The 23,147-nt window shown below is 36.7% G+C and overlaps 4 protein-coding genes across 4 annotated transcripts; 3 read left to right on the top strand and 1 right to left on the bottom strand.

Annotated features, from left to right (window-relative positions):
- Positions 1-3,857: 3,857 nt before the first annotated feature.
- Positions 3,858-7,999, top strand: LOC147866953 (calcium-dependent protein kinase 34-like). Its single transcript, XM_087339730.1, has 8 exons — positions 3,858-5,020; positions 5,858-6,001; positions 6,181-6,333; positions 6,473-6,588; positions 6,690-6,857; positions 7,089-7,216; positions 7,299-7,398; positions 7,600-7,999. The coding sequence occupies exons 1-8, from the start codon at positions 4,273-4,275 to the stop codon at positions 7,690-7,692; spliced, it is 1,650 nt and encodes a 549-aa protein (XP_087195856.1). The 5' UTR covers positions 3,858-4,272; the 3' UTR covers positions 7,693-7,999.
- A 4,208-nt stretch (positions 8,000-12,207) lies between these two features.
- LOC147866952 (uncharacterized) lies at positions 12,208-16,622 on the top strand. The gene is made up of 5 exons (XM_087339729.1): positions 12,208-12,571; positions 14,457-14,579; positions 14,969-15,431; positions 15,714-15,949; positions 16,151-16,622. Exons 3-5 carry the CDS (start codon positions 15,054-15,056, stop codon positions 16,404-16,406), a joined length of 870 nt encoding a protein of 289 aa, XP_087195855.1. The 5' UTR covers positions 12,208-12,571; positions 14,457-14,579; positions 14,969-15,053; the 3' UTR covers positions 16,407-16,622.
- Positions 16,623-17,573: 951 nt separating this feature from the next.
- Positions 17,574-19,777, bottom strand: LOC147866951 (putative pentatricopeptide repeat-containing protein At3g01580). Its single transcript, XM_087339728.1, has one exon. The coding sequence runs from the start codon at positions 19,342-19,344 to the stop codon at positions 17,680-17,682; it is 1,665 nt and encodes a 554-aa protein (XP_087195854.1). The 5' UTR covers positions 19,345-19,777; the 3' UTR covers positions 17,574-17,679.
- A 701-nt stretch (positions 19,778-20,478) lies between these two features.
- LOC147866950 (uncharacterized) lies at positions 20,479-21,668 on the top strand. The gene is made up of 2 exons (XM_087315990.1): positions 20,479-20,746; positions 21,309-21,668. The coding sequence occupies exons 1-2, from the start codon at positions 20,496-20,498 to the stop codon at positions 21,568-21,570; spliced, it is 513 nt and encodes a 170-aa protein (XP_087172116.1). The 5' UTR covers positions 20,479-20,495; the 3' UTR covers positions 21,571-21,668.
- The last annotated feature ends 1,479 nt before the right edge of the window (positions 21,669-23,147 follow it).

Raw genomic sequence — 23,147 nt, 5'->3', positions numbered from 1 at the left:
ACGATCAATAACCTCAATCAAAGCTTGCTTGACACGAACCTTCTCGTTCGGTTAGCACATCTCACAATTGGATCACACACCAATCAGCTCATCACGACAACATGGGTCGTAAAATCACATTGCGTGTATATGTATTCTTCATTTCCTTCATGTGAGTTGAGTTTTTGTACCATGCTTGGTTTTTGATATTCTCGTTTTACCTTCAAGTTTTTGAAAATTTCTCATATGCCCTCTAATTTTTGAAATTCTCCTCTCTACCTCTCTTCCCTTTCTCTCTGGATTTCATTCTCTACTTTCTTCGTTTCTTTCTCTTTGTCTTCATTTCTCTCTTCTCTCGTTCTTGTGTTCTTCGTTTCCTTCTCTCTGTCTTCCCTACAGCTTCTAGGGTCCAATCTTTCTTTTCTTCCTTCCTTGCCACTTCTTCTTCTGGTGACTCTGGCTGGCTGGCTCATGATCTGTAGAAATGTTCTTGAATGCTAGGGTGAGTTGTGTTTCTACAATATTTGTATTTTTCTGTACCTCCATTCGTATTCCAAGTCTTTAGGAACTACGTCACCAGTAAATGTGACATGTTTTCTGTCTCAGAATGCCTTCTCACATTCAATGCAAAGATGTTGTCTTTCTGTGAGATAGGTTGTAAATAACCATCTCTATTCTCCTATCTCTCCTCAGATGAAAACTCAAAGGATTGAGGTAATGAATCCTCATATGATACCTGTTTCTGCACTGTCAGCCCTTCAACACTCATGGCAGATGTGTCAATGCTATCACTCTGAACTCATGTGGTGAACTCTATGAGGATCTTGTGATCTCATCTTATCACTAACTTTCATGTTAAGCGTATCTTTGTTCCCCTCAAAGATAGTGAGACACATGCATTTGTGTTCTTTCATGATGTCTGGATTCCATTTTGAGCTTCTTTTTTGTGAAAAGCTTGTCAATGAGACTAGGTTCTTTCCTTGAGCTAGGCTGCTTAAACCTCTAATAGTCACACTCTTTAACACAGGGACAAACTGACATGCATGTCACAGAGAGAGAGAGAGAGAGAGAGAGAGAGAGAGAGAGAGAGAGAGAGAGTCCAAATGGATGTAGCTCAATCGGTAAGGTTGCCCAATGGAGACCAGGTGGTCATGGGTTCAACCCCTACATTCCACAGTGGCATCTAGTGAAATAAGAGATATATAGTCTAGTGTAATAGAGAGGTGAGAAAATTGGGTTTCGAACCCAAGATGTAGTGCTAGTAATGTAAACAATTTACCGTGAGGGTAAGCTAATTATGATAATAATAATAATAATAAAAGAGAGAGAGACTTCTTCACAAGGGAGGGTCAACAATAGGACATGCCAAGTGTTTATGAGTGGGGGGTGGAGCCCTCCCAAGGGGGTTACACGTGAGGGAGAGAGAAATAAAGACACAAAATCTTCTTCTCTTCCATGATACCCCGTGGGTGGGGTTTATATATGTATAAGAGGTAATCGTTGCAAATAAAGAATGAGACAAGTAGGGAGTTACACCATTTACCCACTCTCTCATCTTTGTACACATGCACACAAAAATGTGCATGTGTTCATACACATACTCATCCTCACACACTTGTATACATTACACATACACAACAACCACTTTATCGTGTTCCATCTTTATACCTCCCCATACAACTCCTACGGGTAACAATGATTGGGTGGATCGACACCCTTCTTTCTCTCTGTCCTTTCTTTTCTATATATTTATTATATCCTTATCTCATGCTTACATTAGGATCTAGCTCTAACAATATTAGAGGCAATACATCACATTGTGCTTTGCATGTTGACATGTGGAAATTGTTCTAAATGAATTCTCTCTAAGAAAGAAAGGAAGAAAGAGAAAAACTAGACATGCTTGATTATTTTTGACAAATTACGGGTTTCTCTATAGCTCCAATATTGTATATTCAGACTTTAACAATGTTCATGTCTAGAAGAACGTACATTCTTATGGACAGATTTGGGGTTCATGAGAGAGAGATTTATGAACCATTTTATTGTATAATGCTATATTCATACCCTGGAAGAACCATATCATGTTGAAATAGTTATGCATTTATGTTGAAATGGTCTCTCATCGGCTTTTATATTTTCATGACAAGTTTGATGACGTTGATATGTCAATCTTTCTCCAACCGTAAGATAGTCTCCTCTGTTGTTTCTATTAATCGACAAAAATTGATGCTCAATTCCTCTTTTTGTGGGAGAAGAAATCAGATGTTAAATTTTATTTTTCTTTTGCTAAACTACAATCATTTTCTTCCTAATGTGTATCAAGAACAAATATTATTGGATTCATCACAGGGAACTCAATTCGTTCATGACAAGGTGGCATGCAGTTGTCATTGTTGACGGAGCGACACCAAGACCATTATTCGATCAATTGCATCGAATCTCATATTTGCACAACGACACAAATATAAAGTGCACACACTCATAAACAATCATTCCACATAAGCACTTGCTCATGGAGGAATTCGTCATTTATAAATTCCACATGACCTCTGACTAAGAGGTAAGTTCACGAGATTTATAGAGTTAGGATAATGGGTTGAACTATAATATGATCGATATTGGTTAAATTTTGTTTCACATGTTTGTGAGACAATATGGTTTTATCTTATTCAAGAGCACACAAATTGATAATGTTGATATGCGACGACTTTACAAATTTAGTTTGAAAGACATGACAAGAGAGGACAAAAAACATCTCCTCTCCACTCGTAGCATTATCCAATGTAATAGGATATTTTCACTTATTCGAGAGACGAAGACAATACTCTAATTTACTGTCCTTGATAATTGAAAATGTTTTCAACACAATCTTGATAAATAATGAAAAGAAAATCTATCCCAAATTCACAATGTTGATCTAATAAGAAGAAGCAAATTAGGAAATATCTTACATAGTTACTAATAAATAGGGACAAAAAACATGGGATTTATAGCAATAATAATAATTTATTATTGGGTTTCAACCCATCCATAAAAATGCTAGATTATGATTGCTAAAGACGGGGGAAATTTCCGAGAAGTGGTATGTGATGATACTAGTGAGATTGTGACACAATCGCTAAAGACGGGGGAAAACATAGACCAAGGGGAGGCGGGACAATGCGATCTAATGATGTTAGGGAAAGATAATGGCAAAGTCCAATTTATCTTGATCTATTTGACCCAAAGTAAATGTTGATATCAACGAGACTACAAAGTGTAGAGTTTTAGTATGGTCAATAAAAACATAGACAAAAGGGGTAAACGATGATAATAACAAAGGGCGACAAAGACAGGTGGAGTCAATGTCGCTACCCTTCTCGCCCGTTTGATATTATGTATTGACAAGAGGATACCAATGAAACAAATACAAAGGGTGTACACAGGATATGAGTGAAAAGATGACCAAAAAAGCACACCACAATACCAATGAGCTGATGAAGGGTGTATACAACTAATACAATGACGATGATATGAGTACAACACGTTTGTGACCATGGTTGAATGGGTCTCAAGGAAATCTAAGTCTTGTGATTGAAAGATGAAGAAGAGGAAGAAGAGGAAGAGGAAGGGGAAGGGGTTTTAAATGCATATACATGCATGCATACAAATAAGCTACATGCATACATACCATACATACATTTGTTCTAGACTAGAAGTTTAGAACAAAGGAAAGGGGGGGGGGGGGGCAGCATTGAATGAGTCAAGGAAATATGTATGTAGTGTATATATCATATACATACACATATACATACATACATATGTATGTATGTACATACTATGTATGGCATGTTTGGGTATGTATTGAATTGCTCTCTCTTTTTCTGTCTGTGTGTCTGAATAGAAAAAAGAAGAGGAAAAATTCTTTTTGCCTGAGATCTGTGGAACGTGATTCTGAATTCTCTCTCTCTCTCTCTCTCTCTTCCATTCTACTCTATTCTTTCTTTAATCATCTCTATATTCTCTGTTTCTGTTCTGTTTTCTGACCCAGTTTAGGAGGAGGAGGAGGAGGACCTGACGAGAAGAAGAAACCCACTTATATTTCTCTGCACAGTGCAATCATTCAGATCTGAAGTATTTCATTTCTCTATCTCCGTCTCTGTCTTGTTTATCTTTTTAAGATTAAAAAAAATTAACATCAGAGGAACAGAGGAACCCATATATCCATCTCTGTAAACACACACATATCTGTGTCAACACATTTAGACTCAAATAGCCGTATCTATCCATCTATCTGTATTAAAATTGATCATGGGAAATACCAATACCAAGGGTAAAGGTCGAGGTCAGAAGAAGCAAGAATCATATTCGTCTACAATTAACCCACAAGAACAGAGCAAGCAATCATATAAGCCACCTCAGTCTCAAAGACCACCAAATCCTTCACAACACAGTAACAACAGCAACATATCTACAACTAAGCATTCTTCGGATCGTACTAATGGTAGTAATACTAGCAATTCGGCACTACATTTGAAGAAGGTAGAGATTGGTAACGTTTTGAATAGGCCCATGGAAGATTTGAGAGAGACATATACGCTCGGGCGAGAGCTTGGGAGGGGTCAATTCGGCATCACACGCCTTTGCACGAATAAATCCAATGGAGAGCTCTTTGCATGTAAGACTATATCGAAGAGGAAACTCACACACAAAGAAGATATTGAGGATGTCAGAAGAGAGGTTCAAATCATGCATCTTCTCACGGGTCACCCTAATATTGTGGAGCTCAAAGGCGCTTACGAGGACAAGAGCTCGGTTCATTTGGTAATGGAGTTGTGTGCGGGTGGAGAGTTGTTCGATAGGATCATTGCGAAAGGCAAGTTCTCTGAACGAGTCGCTGCTGGTGTGATGAGGACTATGATTGAGGTTGTTCGGACTTGCCATTCTCTTGGTGTTATGCATCGAGACCTTAAACCCGAGAATTTCCTCCTCCTCAACAAGAGCGAGGATTCTCCTCTCAAGACCACTGATTTTGGTCTATCCATCTTCTTCAAACCAGGTAGGTAAATCCTTCTTTTTGATGAGCCAAAAGAAACTAGGTAAACATCTGTATGGAATGTAGGTTGTCATGAGCATATGCGTGTGCATTGCTCCTCACATCTTCTTTTAAGGAAAGAAGGAAAGGAAAAGGAAACTTACGGAGTGTTTTTGTTTATTGTGGAGAATAAAACCTAGCTGAATTTGTTGTAGGATGAAAAACAAAATCCCAGGTTATGAGCATCTAAATAATCTGAAAGGAGTTGGGTAAGGTTGATGGAGTCAATAATATATCATATGGACCTTCTAAGTCAGGTTGTTTACGATGAAAACAAAATCATAGGTAAAGTTTCTATGGATTCGGATGTTATGAGTATATATATAATATGAAGGAGGTGATAGGACCAACGAATCTTCTTCAAACGATGTATCTTTCTTATATTACCAAAAAACAAACTGAATGCGCATAACCTTAAGCAAATCTATAAGGTTGATGGATCTACGTGAAGCCAGTAAAGAGTGTTTTTAGGATTAAAAAAACCATGGTAAATTTGATTAGGAATGTACATAACCTTACGTGAATCGAAGTGAATCTATGAGGTTGATGGATCTACTTGATGCCTGTAAAGGTTGTTTTTAGGATTAAGAAAACCATGGTAAACTTGTTTAGGCCCTACATAAACTTCTTTAGAATTGGGTCTTATTTGCATTCTGCTTATTATAACTTTTGTCTCCTCCATTGTATTTCTGTGTTGTTGATTGTCTAAATGAGATTCTTTTCCACATGATAGTTAACAATTACATGCAAAGATGTGATGGAGAACATCGATTGATAATCTTTCCTTGTGATATATCCCAGGTGAAGTATTTAGAGACATTGTTGGCAGTGCATATTATGTGGCTCCGGAAGTGCTTCAACGCAATTATGGCCCAGAAGCAGACGTCTGGAGTGCTGGCGTGATATTGTACATTCTTTTGAGTGGTGTTCCACCTTTTTGGGCTGGTAAAATATTGACCTCTGAAATAACTGTATCTATTTATATATTTGCAAGAAATGTGAGCAATTAGACATCTTAGAAGCTTTTATTACTATACACACACACACACACACACACATATGAGTTAGTGGAGGAAAAAGAAACTAGAAAATATACGGATGGAATCTAATATAACATGTTGCAGAGACTGAAAAGGAAATATTTAACGCCATTGTGGAGGGCAAGATAGACTTTGAATGTGATCCATGGCCATACATCTCCCCTCAAGCCAAGGACCTTATAAGCAAGATGCTGAAACAGAACCCAAGGGAGAGGTTGACTCCCCAGGCAATTTTAAGTAAGTGTATATTCTTGATATCCTAAAATTCATCCATTTTTATCCCACTGCAGGGACACACTTTGTTTTTTTCATCTATATCTTTGTTCATGTTTCTTCTTGTTATTTATTTGTTCTATTTTTATTTATGTAATTGTAGGTCATCCATGGATCCGTATCGATGGAGAAGCTCCAGATAAACCACTCGATAATGTTGTGCTGACAAGGATGAAGCAATTCAGAGCTATGAATAAACTTAAAAAACTTGCTTTGAAGGTATAGTATATATATTTATTATGTGTTAGAGAGAGAGAGAGAGGCTGGTTTCTTGCAGAAACCATTTTTATTTATGTTTTCCTCAAAATATTGTTACACAGGTCATAGCATCAAATTTATCTGAAGAGGAGGTCACTGGGTTGAAGGAACTGTTTAGGAGCATTGACACTGACAATAGTGGCACACTAACTATGGAAGAGCTAAAACAGGGCCTAGCTAAACAAGGAACAATGCTTGCAGATTATGAAGTTCGCCAACTAATGGAGGCGGTTAGTGTCATAAATTACGTGTTATTTACAGGGGGGAGAGTTATTTCTCAAAACATTTGTTCTATTTAATACATTTCTCTTATAGGTTTGTAAAGGTTAGTTTTTTCTTTTTTTCACTACATTTACAAAAAACAAGAGGAAAAGTGCATCATTTATTTGGACTTTGTATGTTGTGATGTTTTGAGCTGCATCGTTGTAATTTCCAGTTAATTTTTTATTATCTCTATGTAGGCTGATGTTGATGGGAATGGGACGATTGATTACATGGAATTTATCACCGCAACGTTGCATATGAACAAGATGGACAAAGAAGATCACCTTTTCTCTGCATTCAAATACTTTGATAAGGATAATAGTGGGTATGTTAATGGGTGCTATTTTTGTTCCCATAATATGCTCATTTCTAGTTGTAGCTCAAGCAATGGATGTTTTTCAATACAGTTACATCACAACAGAAGAATTAGAACAAGCTCTGGAAGACCATAACATGGGAGATGAGGAGACCATTAAAGACATCATTTCGGAAGTCGATACTGATCATGTGAGTAGATATTGTTATAAAATGATAGATGTAAAATTTATGCCCAAAGAAAAAGGACATTTTCTTGTTTGTTTATTAATCTTACTTCAAAACATCTGTAGGAAAAGAGATGACAGGGAATTGATAAGGAACTTCTGTAATTGTTTTTTATGATATATTCAAGGATCAGTGATGATATTGCTATGTTTTTGTGCTTGGTAGGATGGTTGCATCAACTACAATGAGTTCGTAACTATGATGAGGAGCAGTGGTCCTGTTCCTGTTCCGACTAACAATAGAAGAAGACGACGATGACCAAATAGTGTATCTCTACTCTCTGCATCATGACACTTCCTTTGATGGATCTCCTCAAATCACTCGTTTTTTGGGGATATCCGTTTTAATGCCCAAGAAGAAAGAATTATCAGCAGGTGTGGGCCACCGACCTATACAAAGGTTTTGTGTTTGGAATTGTCTCAATAAACACGTTTTCTTTTTTATTATTATCGCTATGTTGTAAATCTTGTTATTTCCCTTAGTTTTCTTCTCATGTGAGCTTTAGAATCTTGACAGAATGGAGCAAAGTTTCTGTTATCTCAGACATACATTTTGATGTTTCAATGTCTGAGTTGCAATGTTTCAATAAAAAAAATACAAAATGAAAATATTTCCTGTTATTATTCTTTTGTTGAAAGTTTATGTTTTACAGTATATGAGCTACCTACATCGCCATTTCGTAGTTTTCCTCGTGTGAGCCTTGAAAATGTGATTTAAGGGAACAGAATTTCAAGCATTATTTCTGTTGAATATCCATGAATTTAATGGTTGGAGCGTTATAATCCCGAGTTGTGCTAGATTCTATCCCAATAAAAACTTAGTTGGATCATTTATAACTACAGGTTTATGATAAAGTACGTTTTGATGAGTTGGATATTAGGCACAAATTGACATCTTCTATTTGATAATACATTTAAACGAATTGAAAATATAAATACAAGAAAACATATAGGTGATAGTAATGGTTTGCGTTGTAATGATATTGTTAATTAGAGCAATGAATGATGTATTTACATTGGAATTAATACAAATATAAGAGCAATTGATGATGTAATTACACTGCGATGAATGCCCCTATAGTAGCAAGCATTATTGTAATTTCAATGAGTTTTAATGAAATTAAATATTGACTTGGGAAGTTTTGATATGTTTTGTCCATTGGTTAATATGTAGACTTCACTCATGCAACTTCTGTCAGTGCTTTAATATGAAGATTTGGTTTGCAAATGTTGTTTAGTTTGCTGCTACATTTTAAATGCCGGTCTACGAAGTTTGAAAATTGAATGGATTGTTTAGTTTAAAGGTCAACTTTGAAGCTTTACATGGGCCATACACAGTAATGGATGAGTCGTGGATACATCATGCATGGGTTGTGGATAAGAAAAGTGAACAGTCAAAAGTTCACCAATCTTGGTCAAAAGATGCTCATTGATGCTCCCCATCAATTTTATAAGTCAAAACAATTGATTCTAGATTCCCTTTTTTTTTCCCCAAGTTAACTCTTTCACTTATTGGTGAGAAACCCCAAAGGCTCATGATCTTACCTTATCAAAAAGTAAATGCAAGCTTGTGTAACTTTGGGTATGGAGCATGGGCTCAAGTCTTCATCGTTTTTGTTTGCAAACATGGACACCTTGTAATTCTCTCCCAACAATATACACGGCTTTACTTATTTGCTTTCCATGACCCAATGTTCTTAGTTTTGACTTTAACATTATCTCATACGAATGTCGCTTTACAAATTCACTTTCAACAACCAACATTAAGGGCAAACTATGAAACATCAATGTTTGCAAATTGTTGGCTAATTGATAATAGACCAATGTAGATCCAAATTATTGTACTTTTCCTGACCTAGCATACCTTATTCAATCCCATCAAAAAGGTAGAAAGGTTTGTTCTAGGAAAATGGATAATTCTTTATAGATAGCTATGATGTGCACATGATGCAATGTTACACACGATAATTAATGGTTAAATAAGAGATAGGATATAAGTAACAAGAATAAAGAGCAATAGAAGAAATTACAAGAACACGTGTTCTAAAAAGAGAGATAATGAGAAGCTTGCATATTCAAATGCCTCGAGCTTGCGGTTTCTATACTCAAGTAATGGCGTAGATATTAATTACATTCAATATAGAACTCTTCATAACTTTCGTTTGAAATCATGCACATGGTGAGGTTGCCGCTGCAAAATATTTTCACGGCATGGAAATTGAGACATAGTAAAAGATGAAAATGATAACATTCTCCTACCAATAACTCATTTCAAGAGTTCAGAAAGTAGGTAGAGTTATGACAAAAAGAAACTAACCACCCATTGCTTGCAAATGCCTTAGCTTTATGCATAATAAAAGAGACTTTTCATGTAATAGAGCAAATTCAAATGTCCCCACAAATTATTGCTCATAAAATTTATATCAATCACTTTGTTAAAATTCTATATGCCCAAACATGTATTGTAGTGGTAAAGACCATACATTGTGGCATTAAAGTTATGGGTTTAGTTCTCAATCAATGCATTCTGATGTTGCGATCATTAGGAAACACTATCAAATTTGATAAATAGAGATCACAAGTTGGATTTCGCGTAGAGGCTAGGCAACAATGTGTGAGAGATCAATCATGTTTCGACAACTTGCATTGTGATTTGGAAAATACATATGAAGAACCTTAGTGCGGGCAAAGTGTGGATTTTGCATAATGGTTTGTGAAACAATATGCAAATGACAAAATGCCAACATCACATATTTTGAAAAAGAGTGAAGGAAACGGTAGTAACAATGGCCTAGAAATTGCATTGAGGCTTGAGAAATGTTATGATCATCATAGGGTCCTTTAATAAGAGGAATCATGACAATCCTTCATCGTCATGTGGCACTTTCCTCAAACGATCAATGACTCCTTCGACACATTGTGTATAACAACCTCTCATCATCATAAGGCCCTTTCATCCATTGAATAACATGTTGTTGTGTTATCATTCACATATTGCCCCCTAATCATTGCATAGACATTTCATTCAACAAATCGCAAAGTCATGACCTCATCAATCACAGGGCATTTTCATCTGAGGAATAAACTATGATCACCTCATTTCTAACAACGACAATGGTAGGCATCCAACACACAAGAGAGAGAGAGAGAGAGAGAGAGAGAGAGAGAGAGAGAGAGAGAGAGAAAGAGAGAGAAAGATATATTAACGTCTTCTAAGGCCAAAATTGGCCCATGAGACAAATGATTTACAACATCAGGGGTAGACTGAACTCTGCTCTAATAATGTCATGTGGTACTGTCAATTTGCTTTGGAGTTGACGTGATAACATCGTCACCAAAGGTCTCTCTAATTGCATCCACATGAAAGATGGTAGACCTGGAGCCCATACTATTGATGCATACATGAGGGAAGGGGTCACTAATGAGTCGAAGAGCCATCCCTTAGTCTATGACTCTTGAAAGTATGCTTGTTGGCATTGTCTCTCGAAGAGTGAGAGGGATGCATACCCTCTCGTTAGCCTATCTTTGGATGCCTGGGTCATCGAGAATTTACTTGAGCGAGCACTAAAAGTGACTCCCAAGTATAAATATGATCCAACTACCTCAACTAGTTTATGAGAGAGGATTAGGTGACATTTACTCCTAACTCAAGACGATGTATAAAAGATAAGGACTTTAGTTTTCGCTAGATTCACTACCAGTCCTCGTTGTGTACAAAAGTCATCTAGGGTATTAAGATGCTTTTGTAGGTCGTGTTCTAACTCCGAGAGCAAGACAATGTCGTTCGCGTAGAGTAAGAGACTAATTTGCGCATCCCCAATAGCTACTCCCTTACGAGCAATAAAATCAGTGATATCATCAATGTAGATCCCAAAAAGAGTCGGTGATAGGGAGCAACCCTGTTTTACACCAATGGTGCTAGTGAAACAATCGGATAGGCCACATGGGCATCTTACGCACCCAAAGACTTGCTCAAATAGGACATAAATGGTCCAGATCATGTCATTTGGTATCTCCAAGCTCTTAAGTCTATCAAACAACTTCTCCCTAGGAATTGTGTAAAGGCTTTGCGGAAGTCCACAAAGCAACAATATAGTTTCTTCTTACGAGCCTTCGTCTAACCTAAGTGTGAAGATATGGTCAATAGTGGAGAAGGCTCATCTAAAGCCAACCTGCTCAGGTGCTCGAAGACTTAATGTTTCCATATAATCGTTGAGCTCCGCTTCCATTACCGCACCATATAGTTTAGCGAGCGTATGACTTATCATATTTGGGTCCGTTGGGTCCCCTCCTTTATGTATAGGGGCCACTGTGTTCATGGTCCACAGTGGTGGAAAACCCTCGGCGAGGGCACGGTCGAAGATTAGAGTGAGAAAGGGGGCTAGACACTCGAGAGCATATATGATGTGCTCAGCTCGCAATCCTGTGTGGTCCATGGATTTCCTATGTTGTAAATTTTTTATGACCTTCGTGACCCTAGAGGTCGTGAAAAGTGTCCCCATGTTAGGTCGGGGTGCGGAAGGCATTGGGATGGGTGATATCATTGATGGATATAGTCTCGTCTCAACTCTGGACACACATAGACACACTTAGGCATAGTGTGAAACCAAAACCAAAAGGAGAAGAGAGAGAGAGACATTGTTCATCGTTAACTTATAAATAATGAGAAGTTATAATGATAAAAATAATGAGAAGTTACATCTATGTATATGTATATATATGTACATACATACATACATAGTTATTCACTCTTCTTCATATACATAAATCGAGAGACACAGAGAGAGAGTGCAGCAACCATGGCTATGGAAACTTGACCTCCAAATTCTTTTGCTTTGCTTCTGCTAAACCCTAATTACCCATCTCTTCCATCGTCCACACGGAAGACGAAGATCGGATAGAAAGCAAGCGAGTGTGCTTGTGCCAGAGAAGAAATCTTGTTCTCCTCCACCGCAGTATGTTCAGGGCCTCTTGTGCCCGCGAGCATACCAAATGGCAACTGATTCAGCAGCCTATACACAGGCCTTCTGGTCTTCGGACTGATTCTTCCATAGCCATATCCAAGTACGTCGGTCCCTTCAAGTCTAAGTGATCAGTGAAAGGGACACTTTGCCTCTTCTTCTCCATCTTCTCTACAGGTAAACGAATCGAAGAGTTTTTTCCGTAGAAATGTCGCTGATTTTGATCTGTAATGTGTTTTATATACGTGTCACTGTCTGTTAGATCTCTCTTACAACATGGAAGAGTTCACGCGTTAAAGTATTTTCTTTGCATGACTGTTTTCGTTCAGATCTGTGGATGAGTTTGCTGTGCAGTACTCATTCGTTATATGTGATTTATGCATATGTATACATATATACATATAATTATATATATGTATGTGTAATTCCTCCGATACTTCTATAGCTATGTGAAAGTACATTAGCCCTTCCAAATCTAAGTGAAAGAAGTTTTTTTTTTCTCAATTCTGATGTACATGTAAATCTATTCCGCTTCGAACTTTTGAGTGTTCTCTTGTACCTGAATCGTTATGAACTATCCTTCCCTCTTGTACCAACAGAAATAAATAATCTTCTTCCTCCCTCGGGGTTCTCTCACACAAACTGCATTATATGGAAAAACTCCATCAATTTTGTCTCCCAATTATCACTCATTTACGATAAGTGCATGAGTGTTTTATGCAAAAACTGAACGAGCGTGTTTCTCAAATTGGTCGAATTATTCTTTCAAACTGGATGACTATTATTCCTAAAGTCAAATTCATTTATGATATTGATCCAGTCAGTTATCTGGACGGTTAAGCCTTTAAAATAATCGTTTTTATGAATATAATGTATCCTATGTAATAAACCGTGTATTTCTTGCAAATCTCTGATATGTTTTCTGTGTGATCTATCTCACAGACTGGTCAGTCTTGTTGGTAAATTCACCTTTTCTTTATATGCAATGTATTGACATGTTTTTCATTGAATCAGATCTGTCATTCAAACTGGATAAGTTTTGTGTCTGAAAGAATCATTCTTTGTTGTATGATATATACACAAACATCCTTTATGATAGTTGTTCATTTCTCTCCTTTTATAAATCGCCCTCATGCTGGTGTCAAATACAAGATTTGTGCTGGTTTCGAATACAAGATTTTGGCATGTGTATATGTACTGATTCAAAGGATGTAATGGGTATCTCCATGTGGGCACAAACACAACATCCTAGGTGTGCATGCAAAAGCTATATCAACCACATAAGCAATTACTCACCATCTGTCTGTGATTTAGAACGCACATTGAAAATGAAATTAGAGTAGAATCTAAGTCTATCTGTAGTCTGAAAACGTTAAAATACAGATAGTTTGCAGTAGTTTTGAACAACCGTTTTTAATTATATGCTTTTAAAGTGTAGTACTTGTACTTTGCACTCTGATACAGTTTGCAATTTTTGAAGCTGTTTTTAACAAGCGTTTGCAATTGTATGGTTATGAAGTCAAGTCATTGTACTTTGTATTCTGATACACTTGGCTATCTTTGAAGCAGTTTTGAAAAACCAGCTGTAATTATATGACTTATGTAGTCAAGTAATCGTACATTGTATTCTGATTTAGTTTGCAATCTTTACATAAGTAATGAAGAACGGTTTGTAATTATATGCTTATGAAATTATGTCATTATGCATCGTTTTATGATGCAGTTTACAATCTTTGCAGCAGTTTTGAACAATTGGCTGTAATTATATGGTTATGAAGTTATGTTCTTATGCATTGTGTTCTGATGCAATTGGCAATCTTTGCAGCAGTTTTGAAGAACCGGCTGTAATTATATATCTTATGGAGTCAAGTCTTCATGCTTTATATTCTGATTAGTATTAGGAAAAATTTCAGTTCCAATTCACTCGATACTTGTACGGAAACTGTTGACATTCTTTCATATTATGTGTTCTATGGTTTCTGGTCAATGTATTCCCTATACTTTTGGTCGATTGGCATCTCTACTTCTGAATATTTATGAAATTATCCTTGGGACTTTGCAGGCTTCATTCTTCTAAACCATATCAAACTAATAAAGTTTGTTCTCGAGTGAAGACGGCAGTGGCATTTTTGACAAATGCAATGTCCCTTTTCTTGCTATGAAGTTGTGAGACTACTTTCTCCAAGTATGTATAATTGCTTGAAATTTATACAGTTAAATGATTCATCACATAGAAAATAGGAAAGACATTTGAGATAATGTGCGCAATAGCCAAGAATATATTAAACCAACATAAGATTTATCATGCACAAGTCTTTAATTATACGTGGGTTGAGCATGATGTATCTCAAAGGAAAAATAATTGGAGGAAATAAACTTTTAATGATTTGTAACATGGGCCTGAGCAGCATTTTTTTCCCATGTAAGCATACATCCCAAAATGGTTGCTGGGGTATGTCTTTAGTTATTTATATGCTTTTGATTAACAAGAATAGAACTTCTAATGGTGTGACATCTGTACAACATATTTGTGCAGTGCACTTAATTTAAGTTTTCTATGGTATAAATTCTCAGGAAACAGGTGTAAGAGCACTTTTCTAACTATCGGAGGTCAGCAATTGATATTGTGAACTCGTGGTTTACGGCTTGGATCAACGACATGAGAGAAAATAACCAGTTATCCGAGAGGAGAACAAAGATATCTCTTGTAACTGACTTGCATTGTATCCATAAAGTGGATTCAATGGAGTGCGTTCTAGCAGGGCCATTACTGCTAGAATGTGAATCTTCAATTCAGGGGAGGAAGAAAAAGAAGAAAAAGAAGCAGAAGGCACGACAAATCGTTGAACTTAATACACCTTCGTTGTTAGATAAAGAAAAGATATCAGTGAAGGAATGTAGCATGAAGAACGGATCTTGTTCTACTACTGTTGAAGGAAACTCCCATGATTCAGAGAGTGCAGAAGGATCTGAAATTTCACAGGATTCTGATGAGCATTATGAGCAAAAAAGTCGAAGTTTGGAGTCTACTTCACCTGTAAGAACATTTAGATCTCCATTATTTAGTTCTTTTCTTCATATCTTATTTCACTGTGTCATTATTCTCTCAAATGCACCTGGTCAACCCCCCTTAGTGAGAAGGTGTTGAATTGAGCATATAATTGCTGACACACCCAGTATAATTGAGAAATAGGGAATGAAATGAGTATAAGATTGCTCGAATATAGCATGTAGCTGTTTGAATAGTTGACCATGGTCTTTTGGTGGAATATTGCAGTTTTTCCCTTATGCTAATCCATGTATCGTTTGAATCAAGCAGAAATCTGCATTAAGAGGTGGTTATGAGCTACTTGGTTTTGGACCAAGGCCAAAGTTGAATGTGAAATGGGCGCCAAGTGTTTGGGAGCCACCTTCTTCAATTGTTTCACATACTGTTAATGACAATAAGCTGAAGAAAAGATATTCAAAGAGGAATATGAAGCATGCACACAAAGGAAAGGCAAACTATGAACATAAGCAACAGGAAAAACGTAAACCGCAGCAAACCAAAAACAGGTGAAGCAATGCTATCCGTTTCTTTTGTTGAAAATGTATTTTGATAGTACGAAAGTGGTATAAAATATGAATATAACACTGTTTGGAAAACACCTAAATGTAAAAGATGAATCCTATGGTTCAAGAAAGCCTAAACTTCATTATTTATTTTGTTCATTCAATAAACTGGCTAACCTTCATTTGTTATTTTCATGTTTATAGGAATCACATGAACGGCGAACCCAAACACTCTGAAGTACAAGATGGCAATACAATAGTTGCAGATGAGTTTCTGTTCAGATCTGGCGTGGAAGATAAACCAATAATACATGGATGTTGTGAAGCACCAGAGAATGAACCAGTTGGTATAATGAAGAGTGGTGATCTAGACAGCTTCAAGTGTGGCAAATCCACATATGCAGTTTCTTTGATAGGTAGTCATTTCCCGTGTAACCTTGTCTATGGACAAGCTATGTGAGAAATAAGTGTTTTGCTTTTTGCACTATGCAAAGGATAATGACAATTTCCATGTAGCCTTTGACTATGGGCAAAAGCTATGTGAGAAACAGTGTTTGCTTTTTTGCTTTTTTCTGTCACACCAGTTTACGTGTGATGGGGCCTTTGTTTTATATGCATATTTCATGAATAAGTATTTCCAAACTTCATTAATAAGCAGCACTGTTGCTGATTGCAGAGTTTGTATTGTTTTGACTTTTGACTTTGAATTTGTTTTTATTTCTATTTCTTGGAACAATAGTAGAAAGTGTAAGATTGTAGGGTTTGAAGTGCAATTAATTTAGAGAATATCATATGTCATAATTTGGCATATTATGGAGTAGTTTGTCCATTATGGGTGCAACATTTTAATCCTCATACTTGATTTATCTCGTGGATCATGCTGTGCTCTTGTAGCAAAATTCTTGAAGATAGAGAACAAATTTTCTTCATCCTGCTAAGTCCAAGACAACTGTAAATGTTCACAAGATGGCATGGCAAAGTATATTTTTGGATGTGCACCAAGAGCAAAAGAACCGAAACAAAGAGTATATGATGGATATTGCATGCAGGGAAGAAACAAAAGAACACATCACTTTGAAACTCTTTGTTTGTCTATGAGGTCCCAAAACACACATGAAAAATCCAAGTTGTGAAATGAGCTTTGTTTTTCATGTTTGCTTTAGTTTTTTCCTTCCATTATACTATAGAATCTTGCACCTGCATGGTTAAGTAGCAATTTATCATCTCATATTCATATGGTATCCTGGTCTGTCTAACATGACAAAACATTCTTTGAACCACATGTTTTTACAAGTTTTTGGTGAATTCTTAGAAAATAATGCAGGTTGCATGAACGCCAGGATATTGTAGAAACACTCCGACAAAGTTATAACTTGATTCACTCAAGAATCCATAGTGTGCATAATGCCAGCATGTTCCATTGGTAGATGCTGTAAATGATTGACAAAGCAAGCAATGTAAATATATATTTGGTATGTCACTCCATTTGAAAGAAAAAGTTGATTTTATCCATGTTGTGAAGTCAGTATTATCTTCAGCTTGAGATATATATATATATTTAAAGAATTCAACATTATCAGCTACTTAAGAAGAGCATTTGGAAAGAGAAAAACTCTGCTAGAAGGTAGAACCAAATTTCAGTTGAGCTTGAATAAATATATTAGAATCAAAATCTTAAAGAATGGACATTGCTGAGGAGAAAAATGAAGGAAGAAAATTATATTTGTCTCCATTTACGCTTCAATGCAGCCTGCCTCTTCCTGCATACTGGCAGTCGCATAAATATTCCTCATGGACACGTATGCTGTGCTACACTTACTATCCAAATGCATCAATTCCTCAAATGCCCATCTTCCAATGTCTACATTAACCCATATACAGCAAGCACCCAGAAGGGCTAGTAATAATGGAAGCCTATCAAAAAATGAAATCCTCTGAAGCATATCTATCGCTTTGTCAAAGTGTCCAGCTCGAGCAAATAAGTCTATCATGCAAGTGTAATGCTCTATAGTTGGAGCAAGACAATAGAAACTGGACATATCATTAAAGACCATCATCCCCTCATTCACGAGACCATTGTGATTGCATGAACTCATCAATGCCAGAAATGTGACTAAGTTTGGGATGATACCTTCACTTCTCATTCTATTGAATACCTTCAAAACTCTTTTGGAATGACCCATCTGGGCATAGCCGGCCAGAAGTGAGCTCCAAGACACAACATCCCTCTCTGGAAGTTGCTCAAACACATCTCTTGCTTTTCCTATTCTCCCACACTTAACAAACATGTCAACCAATGAATTGCCAAGTACCATATCCTTTCTTAGTAGTCCTTGTTCTTTAACCTTGGCATATATCCCTTCTCCCATCTCAAGTGATCCTATATTGCCACAAACTTTCAAAATGCTACTGAAGGTAATTGCATTGGGAGGGATTCCTTGGTCCTTCATTATCTGAAAGCATTTCAAAGCTTCATCACCAAGGCTATGCTGGGCATATCCAGAGATAAGAGCGCTCCAAGATACAACATCTCGCACCCGAAGTTCTTCAAATACTTCTCGAGCTTTTTCCATTGCACCACACTTGGCATACATATCTACCAGCATAGTTCCAAGCACAATATTATTTTCTATAAGACCTGCCCTTTTCGCCTGCGAATGTATCTCCTCTCCTATTTGAAGGCATCCCATACCCCCGCAAGTTTTCAATATAAAAATGAAGGTGACTGAATTCGGGGAGATACCTTCACACTGCATTTTCCGGTAGCATTTCAAAGCTTTTTCACCAAACCCATGCCGGGCATATCCTGCAATTAGTGCACTCCACGATGCAACATCGTGGAAGGGAAGTAGTTCAAAAACTTCTTGTGCCTTTTCAAGAAAACCAAATCTCGCATACATATTCATCAATGTGGTGCCAAGCACCACATCTTTCTCCAACAATCCTTGTTTGCTTATCTCAACATGCAGGTTTTCTCCAATACGAAGATAGTTTATGGAAGAAGAAGACGCTTTCAAGATACATATAAATGTCACTTTATCAGGGAGGAATCCTTCCTCTCTCATCCGTAAGAAGCATTCAATAGCTTCTTCAGGAAGGCCATGTTGAGAATAAGCATTGATCAACGCATTCCAAGCCACGACATTTCTCATTAAGAGCTCATCAAACACTCTTTGTGCTTCTTGGAGAGCACCGCTTTTAGCATACATACTAACCAAGGCAGTGCTTATGTAAACATTCTTCCAAATTAGCACTTCCTCTTGGATTTTTGAGTGTAGTTTTCTTGCTTTGGCCAAGTCCTTCTCTTTTCCACACAACTTTATCAATCCCAAGACATCACTCTGATTCTTAAAGTTGAAGACCTTACTATCTCCGCTACAAATCAAACCCTCCTTCATGTTTGGAAATTGTTGTGAGCAAAAGAACCCATTGGAAATATGGTTATCCTTTGATGGCCATAATTATCATCTATTTTGCAAAGTGGCAGCTCATATTCCTTGATAACTTTGAAACCCTAATCTCTTCGACAAAATCCATCGCTCTTTCAGATTTCCTTCGTAATCATAAAAAAAATCATTGACACAATGATCAGCCGTCCATTTTATAATAAGAATCCCCTGTTTCGATAAGCAATGGAATATTCTCCTTGATAATTTTGAAACCCTAATCTCTTAGACATCGATCTTTCAGATTTCCTTCATAATAATAAATAGTCAGCCTTTCATAATTACCATACTCCTCTGTTTTGCAAAGGAGCAGCCCTAATCTCTTCAACAAAATCAAATCGACCTTTCAGATTCTCTTCATCGTGGGCAAAAGAAAAGCAGACCAATGGAAACCCTGAACATTTGTTTGAATCTGTTGGGCATACAACTGAGAGGAGATAAGTAATAAAAACATGTGGCGTTGGTGTTGGTTGGGCTGTTTGCAAGTTAATAGATCGTTTCACATAGGGTTTCACCATGCCACTCACTAGCTATAGGTCTCTAGACTCTTGTATTTGTTCTCAAATGGGCTCACATGAGAATCCTCTGGTTTTCTGTGCCATGTGCATGCATGCTTGCTATATGTATGTATGTATGTATGTATGTAGGGCTACATTTTCGCATTTCATTGGTCATCACGCATGAGTACATACACAGTGGTGTTTCAAATCCAAAACATGTCCATGTTTTGGGGATTGATCCCACTTCTTCTTTAGGTTATAGATTCGTGGTCCTTAATGGATTCCGGAAATGTACATTAAACTAGTGACAAACTTAACATTGTTTCATTACCACGTTGAGATGAATAAGGGCATGCATCGTGTGCGTCCGTGTGCACATGTGTGTGTGTGTGTGTGTGTGTGTGTGTGTGTGTGTGTGTGTGTGTACACACTCTTTCTCCCAACAAAATGCGAATCGTGATCATTGTAGAAAAAATATGCAATGATACAAATTTTGGAATGTGCCTCGAGAAAAAGGAACAGGTAGATATTTCTAAAGTGGGAATTGGTAGCTTTTAGAAAGGAAAATTTGAAGATGGGAAGAGAGAGAGAGAGAGAGTAGAGATGGAGGAAGGGAGAGGAGGAAAGGTGGTGAAGATGATGATGGGATTGTGTTGTTTGCCCGTCCTCGTGCCTTCAGCCTTCATAGTGGGTGTAAGCTTTTGCTCCTTGGTGATGGTGCCCCTCGGTTGCAGTGCACTCGGAGCCCTTGCCACACCTTACATTGATGCCCTCCTCCGAACCTTCATCCCTCATGATGATGTTCATCCATCTCCCCATCCTCTCATCCACGCCTCATTTCGTCCTTCATTCAGGTAAAATGAATGCCTTTGGTCTCTCTGGTCGAGGAAACATTCGAAATTTGGCGCCATTAACCTAAAACTAACTCTTTTCATGTCACACTGATTTGGTATTTTCCTCATTTCTTGAGATTGCAACGTTGCATTTTTCTCTTGTTGTTTAAATTTACGTAAACCTCCATAACGTGTTTCTTTTGTTGACACATTAGTGTTTCCTTTCTGTTGTTGTTTAATTTTCAAGTAAACCCATGTTTTCTTGTTTTTCACTTTTGCGTGCATGCTATTTATTGTGGAAAGCTTGAAACTACTTAAAGTAGTGTAATGTTTTGCAACTCTATTAGGTCACATACTTTTTCTCTTTGTTCTGGTGTAGAATGTATTTCCCTTGAGTGCATGTTGGACATAACCTTAATGTTGAACACATTGGTATCTGTATTTGATTTTCCTATAAACATGAGTTTCTAGTTAATCCTTGTAGGAGGGTGCTAGTTAAAATGAGTATTCCATTTGTTTTCTTCGCAACTAACTATGTTCCTAACCTTCATTTAATGTATATGTGTTTACATAATATCATCAGGTTTATCGATCTTTCATGCAAGGAGGATGAGCAAGAGACGATCTTAGAAGCTATTGATCTAGTGAAAAGAATTGTGGGCTATGTCGCTCCACAATACTTCTCCATTACCCAACAAATAGAAGGTTTATGTAACTTTACTGGGTTGCAATTGCCATGTGCATATGAGGACCTTTCTCTCCAAGAAATCAAGGAGCAACTAATTCTTTTAGAAATCTTGGTTGGCGTAAAGCCTTTATCACATACAAGGCTAAGAAACAAGTGAGTTCAATTGCTATGTTTACATAACCCAATACGCAACAAACTATGAATCCACTTGTGTTTTCGATTGGATAACTATTCATTATATTTCTCCTCTTTTATTCATATTCTTAATTGGTGGTGTGGTGAGAGGTGTGGTAAACTTAGTAACGAATCACGCAATGCATTATTGTTTATAAACAAGTGCTTGAGATACATATATAACATCCCAAAATGTACATGGGGATTTAACCCCATTTTGTAAGGTTATAAATGTTATCCAACGTCGATATCTTTAAACTATAGCTTCTTGAACAATCCATGCATAAAATTTAATTGAAACATTGATCATTTAGTCTGAGCATTTTGTGTAAATTTTAGTTCTTGTGATTTTAACATTGCTCACATGATTGATGTCTTTTGAGTTATGAACAAAATCTCGTCATTACAATAATACCTACTTCAAAGATAGTAACATCGGTCGACCCCAAAAAAAGTGAACATATGCCATTTTTTCCTAAACTAAATCATGTATCATTTATTTTGCAGCCCTTATGTTTGGTGAAACGTGTTTGGAATATAGAATACTCATGCCTTTATCCAAATTCTACATACATGTCAATTATTGATCTTGCCTTAGCAATATACTCAAAAAGGATATTTAACTATATTTCATACACTTTGTTTCATGAAGATATTTCCTCATCTTCCCTTTTAATATTATGCCAATTGTAGTGTTTATTCAATTTGCTTTTGATTGTTATTGACATTGTGATTATGAGTGATCATTGATATTATGATTTTCTTGAATGTGACTCAGTTGTTACACCTTCCCTTCGTATATGGGTAGGTTTTTGATAACATCATTAAGATCCAAATGACTACATGAATTAGAGATTGGTATTCATAAATGTGTGTTGTGTGCACTATATACATGTATCAATCCTCTAGTGTATATAAATATCTTGACATTTGTATATATAATGAATATTTTGGAAACATTTGTATTTTTATAATGAGATAGTTTCTATATCTTAAGTGCAACATCAATTCAGTCATGGATATATATAACTTGCAACTATATTATAGGATTAATACATATTCTACGAATATACTAGAATATTGATATCCAGAGTGCTTCAGTCCAGTTTAGGGTAAAGATATGAGAATTTGTAAACAGCACAAGAAAACGCATCATGTAGAATGCTTTCTCTCTAGTGTGGGATGTACGAGCGTACCTTTGTTTTAGGGCTTAGGGTGTACTCATTTAACATCTGTTTATTGCAACAATGTGCTACAATTTATTATACCAAAGCATTGGATCATAGTGCTACATTCAGTTTTAAAGTTCACGACACTCATAATTCATAAATCACATAGAGATCCAACCATCACAATATGTCAATGGCTCGGAAATGACTTCTCTCCTCCACTGCAAACCCATATGTGAATTTGTGAATTCCATCATCTGTCTATTAATTGAAAGGATGAAACAACATACTCACATGTCGGCAGAGAACATACAAACAATGATTTCGCTATGCCAGATATACCATACCTGCTATTATTTGAAATGATGGAACAAAATACTCCCATGTCAGC

Source organism: Azolla caroliniana, unplaced genomic scaffold, assembly GCF_043228905.1.
Source record: "Azolla caroliniana isolate FFs.n. ecotype wild unplaced genomic scaffold, voAzoCaro1.0.p SCAF_2, whole genome shotgun sequence".
In the NCBI taxonomy this organism is placed as follows: Eukaryota; Viridiplantae; Streptophyta; class Polypodiopsida; order Salviniales; family Salviniaceae; genus Azolla; species Azolla caroliniana.
The sequence above is the reverse complement of the archived record's forward strand: the minus strand, read 5'-3'. Positions and strand labels throughout refer to the sequence as shown.

Coding starts and splice junctions, on each gene's coding strand:
- LOC147866950 (XM_087315990.1), top strand. CDS start 20,496: ATGGAGGAAGGGAGAGGAGGAAAGGTGGTGAAGATGATGATGGGATTG. Junction 20,747..21,308: donor TCATTTCGTCCTTCATTCAG/GTAAAATGAATG, acceptor TAATATCATCAG/GTTTATCGATCTTTCATGCA.
- LOC147866952 (XM_087339729.1), top strand. CDS start 15,054: ATGAGAGAAAATAACCAGTTATCCGAGAGGAGAACAAAGATATCTCTT. Junction 15,432..15,713: donor GTTTGGAGTCTACTTCACCT/GTAAGAACATTT, acceptor TGAATCAAGCAG/AAATCTGCATTAAGAGGTGG. Junction 15,950..16,150: donor CCGCAGCAAACCAAAAACAG/GTGAAGCAATGC, acceptor TCATGTTTATAG/GAATCACATGAACGGCGAAC.
- LOC147866951 (XM_087339728.1), bottom strand. CDS start 19,344: ATGAAGGAGGGTTTGATTTGTAGCGGAGATAGTAAGGTCTTCAACTTT.
- LOC147866953 (XM_087339730.1), top strand. CDS start 4,273: ATGGGAAATACCAATACCAAGGGTAAAGGTCGAGGTCAGAAGAAGCAA. Junction 6,334..6,472: donor GACTCCCCAGGCAATTTTAA/GTAAGTGTATAT, acceptor ATGTAATTGTAG/GTCATCCATGGATCCGTATC. Junction 7,399..7,599: donor CGGAAGTCGATACTGATCAT/GTGAGTAGATAT, acceptor TGTGCTTGGTAG/GATGGTTGCATCAACTACAA.